This window comes from Nothobranchius furzeri, chromosome 2, assembly GCF_043380555.1.
Source record: "Nothobranchius furzeri strain GRZ-AD chromosome 2, NfurGRZ-RIMD1, whole genome shotgun sequence".
In the NCBI taxonomy this organism is placed as follows: Eukaryota; Metazoa; Chordata; class Actinopteri; order Cyprinodontiformes; family Nothobranchiidae; genus Nothobranchius; species Nothobranchius furzeri.
Genome location: NC_091742.1, coordinates 51,692,142 through 51,704,184, shown reverse-complemented (window position 1 = coordinate 51,704,184; position 12,043 = coordinate 51,692,142). Strand labels below are relative to the sequence as shown.

The 12,043-nt window shown below is 41.9% G+C and overlaps 1 protein-coding gene across 3 annotated transcripts in view; it reads right to left on the bottom strand.

The window, feature by feature from the left end:
• The window catches only part of LOC107373292 (gastrula zinc finger protein XlCGF57.1-like), a 41,845-nt gene extending 34,471 nt beyond the window's left edge, over nucleotides 1-7,374 (bottom strand). For 2 of the 3 annotated variants that reach the window (XR_011517077.1, XM_054736112.2), the window contains exons 1-2: nucleotides 6,771-7,374; nucleotides 6,527-6,639 (exon numbers count right to left, since the gene is read on the bottom strand). Coding sequence is in view for 2 of the 3 variants with exons in the window: in XM_054736112.2 (XP_054592087.2) it covers nucleotides 6,527-6,536 (10 nt within the window). In the remaining variant the exon portion in view is untranslated. The remainder of the gene's footprint in view (nucleotides 1-6,526; nucleotides 6,640-6,770) is intronic. The other variant, XM_070546381.1, reaches the window with a different exon arrangement.
• Between the last annotated feature and the right edge of the window lie 4,669 nt (nucleotides 7,375-12,043).

Genomic DNA, 12,043 nt, shown 5'->3' with positions numbered 1-12,043 from the left:
CGCTACGGTTGAACAAGCTCCTAACGGCCCGTTTCTGATTTGCCCACTAACGGACTCATTGGACTTGTGAGTACTAACTGGAACTAACGTGCACGTATTTTGTTTATTGCTCCGTTTGGGTGAAGCGGCCATCAGTTTTAGGCCTCACCGCACCCGAGCTTCGAATCAGGCCTGCAACAAGCACTGTGCTATAGGTGTAGTTTGGATAGGGTAAAGGGCTGTGTGTGTGTGTGTGGGCCCACTGTTACAAGTTTGATTAAATTGAGTAAGTGTGTATTTGTCATCAAAGGTATTTACAAAGGTTGAAATTCATTTTCGTTTAAAGGTGTGAACGGTTGTAACCGAAATAACATTAGGCACCTAAGAAAGCTATATTTTGTTTTGAAAATCTTTTATTATAACCCATGCCGTCACCTTTACAGTGGTTTTGTTTGTTTATTTAAATTCAATTCATTTCATTTTATAAAAGTAAGTGTTTAATTTATTTGTTTCTTTGTTGTTTAAATAAATACCCAGTGAGAGATTTGAATTTGGGTAAAATACAGTGTGGTGGTCCTTATTAACTAATTTTAGAGGGTATCAGATACCATTATTTATAGCACTACGAACCTAGGCCCAGTCTCATTGTACTATATACTCTAGCTTTACCATAGCTATGTGGGACCAGGGTTACATACACATCTGACCTTTTTATCACGATTCACAGCTCTGCTGTTGAATTTCTGCCTCTGAATGAAAAGGGAACTTACCTCAGGCGAATGACACGCCTTTGTTTGGCCCTTAACCAATCAGAGTGAGTCATAGTAATATATTAGTGCCCCGCTTGTTTTCACCTCTGTGTGAACAAACATGGCTTCGGCCACGGCTGAGAGCGACAACAAGGTTTTCGTTCCGAAGAAGAACGCCTCGCCCGTTATATGGAACTAGTTTGGTTTTTCACCAGATGACAAAGAGCAGCGAAACGTCATTTGCAAAGTTTGCAAGCAGAGCGTCAAGGCAAGTGATGGCAACACCACAAACTTGTTTAATCACTTGAAAAGAAGGCATCCCAAACAATACAATGAGAGCCAGCTGGCAGCAAACGCTAACAAATACTCACAAAACTCACTCCTTACGACAGAGACAGCAGACGATGGAACAGCGTGACAGATGCAGTGACGTACCACTTGGTTAAAGATTTGTGTCCCATGCGAACAGTAGGAGTGGGATTTAAGAACATGATAAAAACATTGGATCCGCGCTACGAGTTTTCCAGCCGCAAGTATTTTTCGAACATCGCCATTCCACGCATGTACGCTGAATGCAAAGTGAGTTGCAGAAAATATTCAGAATGCGCAGTTATTTGCTACCACAAGCGATCTCTGGTCCAGCCGCAAGTCAGAGCCGTATTTGAGCTTAACTATCCACTACATGAGCAACTGGGAGCTACATAGTATTTTGAACAAGTTAATGTTTGCACAATACGTTTGCAATTTACATGTTTGCACTTTAAATATGTTTACGATTTAAATTTATGTTAAGTTACTTGAAAAACGTGAAAAACTGATTGTTGTAATTGTTTCTCTCAGGGCTTTTATCATCTCTGGTGTGAGTTTAAAATATAAGTGTGTTAGCACTGTGTTGATTATCCCTAATATGAATACATGTTTATTTATTCAATGTTTCTCTTCTTTAATACGCAATTGACGTTATGCTATTCATGGATAAAAAATCGTGATAAAATCGAAATCGTGATAAAATATTGGAAAAATCGTGATATTCTATTTTTGCCATATCGCCCAGCCCTAGGTTCAGGTTATGTTATTGACAAAAATAGACAGACATAGACTTACAAATCAGGGGTGGACATTAACTTCAAAACCAACCGGCCAGCCGGGCCGGTAACTCTGAACATTTACCGGCCCCGCCAAGAATCTACCGGCCCCGCTGGTCAGCTGCCAAAACGAGTCAAAATAACAACTGAACCGTTTTAAATGTAATAAACCTTTATTTTGTACACATTCACAAACATAATAATGTATTCAAGTTTGAATTTGTTTGTTGCCTCAACAAAACTCGATTTTGTCGTCACATACTTACGGCATACAACGCAGTACATCACCAACTCCGCTTTGCTGTACTCGAGCCATTGGCTGTGTTCGAGATGAGCCAGTTCTGCGCAGATTAGACCAGCAGTGATTGGCGAGCAGCGCATGCCGGTTAGATTTGTGTCCGACTTGACGCCGACTTGCTCTAACGTCATGCATACGTAGGCAACGATAACCTCGTGAGATCAAGGCGGCCGCAGATTTTGGAGCAAGGCGCTGCAGTTGCTCTCTACCGGCTGCAAAACCTAGGGGATGACGGGAAATGCCTGGCTCTCACCTGATCTAAGATCTGATTGGTTCATATTTTGATCCAAACATCCGGTGGTAGAACATGAAATGTTTGTTGGTCACATGTATTCTGTAAATCATGTTATGTTGATGATGACAACTATATAGGCCATAAAGAGAAATGTGTTTTGTTTTCTTTTGTCACATTTCCTATAAGCACACTGAAGCTACAGCTGCTAACCTTTACTTATTATTAGTCATGTTTTCATATAGAATATATGATATCCACAAGCACGTGAGGATGTGTTTCAGCTGCTAACAGGCACCAGAATTAAAACTGAAAATTGAACAAGTGTGAATGTTAACGTGATATCTTCAGCCATCGTCACCCCCGAGCTACACATGTAGGGAAATCTGTCCTACTTACGCCGGGGATACACAGGCCGCAGAAGCGCCGCGAAAATGGGACCGCCTTCATTCGGCGCCCTTGTTAAGCTATTCTATAGACCACATGGGCCGCTGAAGCGTCGCGAATCGCCTCGCGCCGGCGCTCCAGCCCGTGCCGTGCAGCGACCATTTCAGCTTCTGCTCTTTTTTTCGCGAGCCGCGGGTGAATCGCGTCAATTCTGGCAGGAAGTCAAACCTAGACATAAGAGGAAGGCCGGGAAATTTAACAAAATAAAGCATTTCAAAATAAAATTCCGCAGTAGTCAAATGTTTTCGTAATCAGACACTGCAGAAAAACCACACGAACACACACACACATCGAACTTGCGTGCGTGTGTGACCACGTGAAGGGGGTGTGGTTTTGGGTGTCTTTTTACCGGAGCAAACAGGGCAGAGAGGCAGAAAGTCTGAGGCAAGAAATTAAGATGGATGACTTTAAATTAATTATGGAAGTTGAGAAACACAAGGAGCTGTACGCCCCCCGAAAAACGTGGTTATTTACGTACCCATTTCGGAAGAAACTGCTAGGATACAGCTGCAGAATTGGAGCGGGTTCCAAGAGATTCAACTGGCAGAAACAACTGGTTCATACCATAGGTTCTCACACACACACACACACACACACACACACACACACACACACACACGTAGAGGAAAAGAGCTGAGAAAAGGCAGAGGGGAAATGGAGGACACCAAGTAGTTAAAAGAAAAACTACAGCTGAGCCGAGGCGCGCCTCGACTGGGGAGCGTCTGATCTGAACTGAGGAGCAGCGAGCAGCGGCCGGATTTCGTGAGCGATTTGCTTCTCGGCGCTTCCGCGGCCGGTGTGTCCCCAGCATTAAACGCCGGCTTTCAGCCACTCCCCCAGCTGCTTCCGTCTGCTCTCGTCTGTGTTCCAGGCGAGGCGCTGCTCAACTCGAACACGGCCATTCTCTGCGCCTCCCGTCTTCTTTAAACCGCCAAGAATCATTCCACCTACGCACACGCTTCTCTGCTTCATACCGTTTCGAACTGTCTCGCTTCTCCTCAACAGTTTTAAAGCGTTTTGCCGGAGATTCCATCAAGAAATCCCATCCCTGTGGTGGCGCGATCTTCCTGCGTGCTTGTGTGTTTCTAGCGTGGTTCCACTTCGTCTTTAATAGTTCACGTGACTATAACTAGAATCGTGCACTACGTGCACGAATCGTACAAGTGCAGTACGTGGCTAGAGGCACGCAGGTTCACGCGCGTGAAACGAAAAAGGCGGCTTCATACAGGGCGGGGCCATGATGTAGGTGAAAGCCGGTGTGTAAATGACAAACAAGGCTTGGGTGCCACCCGGGCGGTAAGTCGTCAAGTATTTACCGCCCGACGAGAAAATTTAGCGCCATTGGCGCTCGGGCACTTTAACGGTCCACCCCTGCAAATGTATACAAAAATAGAAAACACAGTTTGAAGATTAAGAGGAATTCTCAGCGTAGCACAAACACAAAGTGTAGATTTGAAATTTAACTCAAAAAAATTAAATGAAAACAAAATTAGACTTTCTGATATTCATCACTGTGCACAACACATTCATGCTGTTATTTTAGCACTTTTATTTGTATTTGTTCCTTTACTTGACTGTTATAAACACTCAATGGTTTACTTTGTGGATCGACCAAGCCCCCATAATACTGGAATGAAATTGAGTCCAATGCGGAAGTGAAATAAATTGCAGATCCACCCTCATCCACTGGGGGCTGGTGTCAGATGCGAGCAAATCCTCATTGACTCCCATGTTAAAAATACCAATTTCACAGCAGAAATAAACATGTTTACAGCCTGGTACCAAAACATGTTTTTGGTTTAAATGATCTAGTTTACACTCCTGACAACTCTGAGGGGGGTGAATGTTTTTATCACTCTTCTGTTTAAGTGTATTAAAAGCCTAAAATTCTGTATAATTAATGAGCATCAGACCCACGTGACCACAGAGCTAGCTCCGGGGAAAGGCCTCAGCCTCGCCTGAAAACTGTTCTGCCATTTTCAGTCTCTCAACTTAGACCATTAGTTGTAGTGTTTGTGTATTCTTTTTGGATATTTTTTGTGCAATTGTTGGACAAAATGACTTGCTGTGGCATTAATTGCACTAATAGAGCATCCAAGGAGTCTCCACTTCATTTTTTTCTGTAAGTAAAATTATATTTATGTATTTAAGGTCACTGCCGAGCTGAGCTTAGATTTTAACATGTACTGTTTAACCATGAAATGTAAATGTAATAGGGTAAAACCCAGTGCATTTATCATAATGCTGCACTTTAGAAAATGGGTTGAAATATAACTTGTTGGTGGAGCTGGGTTCCGACTATCGGTATGGTCCCCTCCCCGCAGCAGTCAGCTCGGCGTCTCTCTGACTCAGAAGCTCCGGTGTTGTGCACAGGTAACTTCAGTTGTAGCTAGGTAGCTACCTCTGTTAGCTTAGCTCCCACCTCCACGTTACCTTTGGGTTAGTTTGTAGCTACATCGCTCAAGTTCGACGGGTGTTGTCATTTGATCCCAGCCTTACAGACCCACCTTCAGCTCCACCTCTTTTCCCTTTTTTGGAATTGTCTGGGCTTGACGGAACCTGTGACACGGTCAAAATGGCGGTGGTGGCCACCTCCCATTTTGGCACAAAAACTTATAATTGGAGCCTACGGACATGAATTGTCCAGTATATATGTTGATGGGATCAACCTGTTCAGGCCCAGGGTCCCTCGTTAAAATATGGAATGTCAATCCATCTGTCCATGTTCAGCCGCTTATCCGGGGTTGGGCCGCGGGGGCAGCAGCCTAAGCAGGAAGGCCTAGATGTCCCCCTCCCCACCTACTTGGGCCAGCTCCAACAGGGGGGTCTCCCAAGGCGTTCCTTGGCCAGCTGAGACAGTCTCTCCAGCGTGTCCTGAGTCTTCCTTTAGGTATCGTCCTGGGTGAACGCGCCCGGAAAACCTCACAAGGCATCATATTCAGATGCCTGAGCCACCTCAACGGCTCCTCTCGATGTGGAGGAGCAACAGATCTACTACAAGCCCCTCCTAGATGATGGATTTTCTCATCCTATCTCTAAGGGAGAGCCCAGACACCCTGCGGAGAAAACTAATTTTGGACATTGTTTCCACGATCTAGTTCTTTCAGACACTACCCAAGCTCGTGACCATAGACGAGGGTGGGAACATCAAACTGGTAAATCAAGAGCTTCGCCTTCCGACTCAGCTCTCTTTTCACCACGTTGTGAGGACAAACCTGCTGACATGTCAGCTACCGAGTCTGGTAGAGACAACCCATTTAGTATAAGGACCCGAAACACAGTTCATCTCATTGTGGACGTCAAACTAGCAACCAGGGTGATTTCAACCACTCACAAACTAGATCCATCTTGCCAAGAGAAAAACTTAATGACATACTAACCAAGGTGTTTTAATTGTTTTGCACATTTCTTTTTTTTTAATTCAGGTTTTTAATTCTATTTAGGTTTAATTGAGCTGTCTTTTACCATTTGTATGATCATTTTAGTAAACAAAAGGTAAAATTCAATCACTGCCTCCGTCTTGGAAGTCCTGCTGTGTTAAAATCAAAGTTAGTTCAATAGTTCAAAAGCTCTGGAGCTTCTCTCCTCTGTGAAGAAAGAACCAGAGAGGTTCGGACCGAGCTGCTGCAGCAGACTGAAAACCACCATGGACATTTTTTTAAAGATAACACCTCATGGGAGAGGTACTGTAATGTCCCACCATGCAATGATAATACATTCATGCATCCACCAGTACCTGTGTCCATGCTGTCCGGGTCCAGGTGGTGAAGAACACACGATGAATCAGTCCCAGCTGATGGATGATCCTGAAGTGGTAGCAGGTTTTCTTTAGCCGTGTTTAGCTAACAGCTGCAATAGAAACAAAGCAGGAGAGCCGATTAAGATGCTGCTTCAGAACAACGCAGGAGATTAAAGATCCAACGCTTTGGTTCTGATCAGCTGGGGACAGATCCAGTCTGGAAAAGAGGACCTTTGCTCACCAGAGTTCACGGAGTAGAGCTAACCGCTTTTTCCTCCAGAGTTACATTCAGATTCGGGGCTTTTCCGGAGAGTGTGAGCAGGATGGATCAGAGAGCGAGCAGCGATCCTGCATCATGACCAACTCAGATGAGCGAGTCTGATAGAGGGAACCTCTTCAATCTGATGAAAGCAGCAAAACGAGCGCGTTTCTCAGAGCGGCCAACGGAACAGCAGCAGATCCAGAGGACAGGAAGTCTATAGAGAAAAGCTTTTCACACCCACAACCTGATTCTGGAGCTCCGATTGTCACGAAGACCGCAGAATAACTTCTCTGGTTCCGGAAAGAACTCCACCAAGTTGTTGAGGAGGAGAAGAAAGTTCCACAGCCTGGTGAGAAGAGTTCTGCAGCACTAGCAGTTAATCGCTTTAGCTGATCAACTCTCCCAGAGACTGAAGTGAAGACATTTTTTTTACTGCAGAGCCTCAAATATTCTCTCCACACACCAGAACAACAACAAGCTAGCTCTGCTAGCAGCTTCCTGTTTCTGCTTCTTCCGGTGGTCGGTGACTAGCGTGAAGGTGCACTGGCGCCACCTGCTGGAGCAGAATAAAACACACCTGTGTGATCAGAATGGGACTAATAAACACATAACATGTGATATCTTCCTCAAACAATTACTTAAAGTAAAGGCAAGTTAGTTTTACACCTGTTATAATAATTTTGTTATTTACCTTATTCTTATTTTAATCTTGTTTGTTTTAATCTCATCTGTTTTTCTTTGATTTAAAGCTAATTATGTGTCTGTTGCTGCTGCCTCTTGGCCACATCGTTGTTGTAAACGAGAATGAGTTCTCTATCGACTCATCTGGTTAAATAAATAACATTTTAAGTTGTTTCTTCAAATGCACTGACAAACAAGTAAAATAAATTTCCTTTTTGACGTTTCATTATCCAAATACATTTTATTTACTTATTTTTATATTCTTTATTTAACCAGGAAGGTTCCATTGAGATTAAAGTTCTCATTTTTGAGGGAGCCCTGGCCAAGAGGCAGTAAAAGATACAATCACAACATTTCTGTTACAGTTATGTACAAAATTATAGAAGGCAGTTACAACCAGGGGCGTGGGGCAAGAAGTAAGCCACAAGTTGCCTTATGTTGCAATCATCACACTTTATTTTCCACATGCATTAGGAGAGATTCTGCCACCCCAGCCCCTGTGACAAATCTGAAGATTTTACAAGATGTACTCCTTTTGATTCTTCGTCTCATGCTGCAAAGTTTCATGCTGACCCCTCCCTAACTTTATTGAAGGCCATCACCTGTTGCCTTGGTAACAGACATCCCTCTCTGCTTTCACTCCCTCCTCCAGATAAGATGGGAGACACAATGCCCCATCTGCTTCCTACCCTATCTTCCTTTGCTAAGGCTGCAATGACCTACGCCCTGGCTTTTTCCCTTTGAACAGCTTTTAGATGGTCTAGTCTGCACCTGGCCTTCGCCTGTTGAGAATCTCCTTCAGCACAAGCTGAAACTTCTAACAGTATCAGCCTGCATAAATCAGATATAGGTCTAACTCAGTGCTAGGCTGCACCAGTCACAGGTGAGTCATCCATTTGGTATATGCATCATTCAGTTCAAAGGGACGTGAGTAACACCCAAACATTGAAATGATAAATATGGGGATTAACATACAGGTGATTAATTCTAAGCATATAAATACATGTGTGATCAAACCTTATTTTCACAAAGCATACTGATGATTAACCATAAAAATGAATATATGATTGTCACATAGGTGATTAAACATTATTTTTCCTTACACAGGCCATCATACAATGAAATGAAACAGAAGTAAATTTAAATTAACAGTATTTCTGATACACACACACACACACACACACACACACACACACACACATATATATATATATATATATATATATATATATATATATATATATATATATAAGCTAGAGCATCATCATCGTTCTGATCGCAGGGTTAAGAATACGTCATGATAAGCTTCTTTCCGTTACTTTTATTTTTAAATAATAATAATTAACATTCAACACCATTACATTTCTGTTTTAATTTAACTGTCATGGATATTTAAAGTGCCCTGGTAAACAATGCAATGTAATACTTCCACTTGAGGCCAGAACGCTCTCTCACCATCCTTCTGCTCCAGGAAAACCTGAACTGGTCATCTGCTTGTGCGTAATCATATGTCTCCAGAAAAACTGAAATATCTACAGCCGTGAGGTTCACTTTGCCTCAGACAGACATTTTGCTGTTTTATGTTCTGGCTGAATCCGCAATCCGCTGCCACAGGGACTGGAATAACAAATGCTTCTGCATTAACATGAGTTGTGGTGAGCTGATGAAGAGGCTGCTGCAGAGCAGACTTTCATACGTTAACCCAAAATAGAAGCTAATGTTTCAATTTGATGTTGAAGGATGTCAGTCATCCAGGTCATGGTACTCCAAAGGGGTTCAAATGAAGGCAACTAGACTTCTTTGGTTCCTTGAAGAAGTTTGGCTTTTAATCTGAGGAGCTTTGTCAGCTCTAACTGGAATATGGGAGAGTCAAGTTTATAAGCTGTAGCTGTCTGTTGTTGTTTAACGAGCAGAAACTGTGGTGAAAGAAGTAGGTTAACTTTTAGAGAGGTTATTAATCTCCCTCTACGATTAAAGGTATCCACTCGTCTGTGGCCGAGGTGAGGGTAACCAGGGATACGGATGCAAAGCCCTGTAGACGGGTCACACCAGCTCCAGGCAATGCTGCTTTCACTCGTAACTCGTCCGGGGTCGGGGTCTCTAGAAGGGGGGAAGTTTTGTTATCCTAGACCAAAACTCCCGTTATGAGAACAGAGTTTGGTTTATGAGTAGACCTAGAGACTTATCTAGGTTAAAAGTAAAGAACCAGAGACCATGTTCTCTTTTTGGGTTCAAATATCTTTGTATCTTTTAATGAATGAAAAGTTACAAATATAGTAAATTCACTCCAAGCAGATAAGAGATGAGTAAAAGTTTGATAAGGTTGATGGAATAAGTTTATTTATCCCCCTTACTCATCTGTAGATTTTAGAGTGTTTCTTTTACTTTAAGACACGTTGTTTGTGACTGTTTACAGAGTAGTGAGGACACAGAGCATCTTCCCAGCTGCAGCCAGGCGCCTCTCGTTTGGCTGACTACTTTCATAAACTACTGTTAGGGTAAAATTATTCTGTCTGGAGCTTTCAGCACATCACAAATGTTCCATAAATGTTAAAAATGTAGCTTACCTCCACTTGTGTAAAGTTTCCAGTGCCACGAGGCAGCAGCAGAGATCAGAGACGATCTCTGAAAAACGTCCGTGACACAGACTCCATAGTTTTCAGGAAGTGTTTTATAACAAGTTGGGAGAAGAGGCTGACGTGTTTTCCAAATACTGCATCGGTCCAAGCAAGGCAGTTTCTTTCTGTTTTTATTGTGTTTTAGTAGCCATCAACAGAGCACTGCATTGTTGTGTGCGTCAGTGATATTCGGCCTATGAGGAAATCGTGCAATGATAAAGGTTCTGCCTTGCTTGAAATGAAAGCTGTGATGAAATTAAATGCGCCATTTTTTTCTAATTAATGAATCATAATTGACGCGTTAAAGTCCCACCCCTAGTAATAATTTACAGAGTAAACCACACCTTTAAAATGCTTTGCCCTGCACAACAGCACCTATAAAACACATGTTTCCGTAGGAAGGCTAATAAGTTTGTCCTAAACTGTTTTCAGGGTCACAGAGCTTGTTCACTTGATGTGAAAACGTGACTCAAGTTTCATGTTTATAATCACGTCTCTGTTTAAGAAAAAAATGCCACAATTGGCTCCATTGTTTCTCATCCTGAAACTTTGCAGATTTGGTTTGCGTTTAGCGCCTCCCAGTGGCCGGAGGGTCTTCTACCCAATACAGAGGGATCTAGGTCCACACTGGTACCTATGGAATCCACGACTGTGGTCACTGACCTACTAACACAGGTTCTCCTGTAATAGGAGTTCTCACCGATCCCAAAACAACAAAACTCACTGGAGTTCTAGATACGAAAGGGAAAGAAGGGATTTTAAAACTAACCAGATTTCTCTTGCAGCTTTCCAGCTGTTCAATCAAAAGACGTCAGTCTTCCAGGATTTGGTATTAGCATTTTACTTTCAATCACTTACTATTTTACATTTTTTACTATATAAAGTTTTCTGGTTTACATTTTTGCTTTGGATATCACACATACTCAAGGTTTTAATGTTAATCAAAAGCTTTTACATTTTACATTATTATCAACCAAAACAATCTGAACCCTTTGATGCATGAATTATGAAATCTTCTACCATGATTTTTGTAACAATTTTTTTCATTCATCTTTAGGTGTGAATGAAACAAATTTCAGCAAATATTTTTTGTAACATTTAATAATTTACAAATAATTTACTACATGTCCACCTCAGTGGACAGCGTGCATTCTGAACATGAAATGTGTTGGCTGGACTTACTGAAGTCCAAATGGAGGGGCTCACATGCAATAAAGTCTTCAACAGCTGTGCTTAATAGCAAAAAATAAAAATAAAAAATAAAAATAAACTATTGTGAGTACCTGTCCACTGTAGTGACCATTATGCATCAAAGGGTTAAAACAACCAAATCAAACAAAAATAAAACATATGGAAATGATATTCTTTTTGATCATTTTCTTTTTCATAATCTTCAGCTTGATTATCCACAACAGGGATACAGTTACAGATGAGTAAGGGGGATAAATAAACTTGTTCCATCAACCTTATGTAAGGGAAAATTGAGAGGTTCTTACAATTTATTTAATGAACCATAAGGCGTGGGATTCCATAGGAAATATGAAATCCGCCTCACGGATCGGGGGTTATTTAAACCAGAAGATCGGATCTTTTTAATGCAGAGATTATGTAGCCGTTACGTATTCACTCAGAGACAACAGAATAAAGAGAGTCAAGTTTAGAAGTTAAGGATTTTATTACTAACAATTAAACTAGGCTTATTTAAGAACTAAGTGTATAGTGTGACTAAAAATGGATAGAGAGACATAATAAGATACCTTTCGTCAAACATTTTGACAGGTCTATTGTTCTTTGACCTTTTTGACCTTTCAGTCCTATTGTTCATTTTGACCCTTGACCTTGCCCCCCTTTCCTATCATTAATCAAATGGACAGGTGTATTGTTCAATCCATGCCCCCCCCTTCCGTATCATTAATCAAATGGACATGTGTATTGTTGATCGTCCAGATGGCC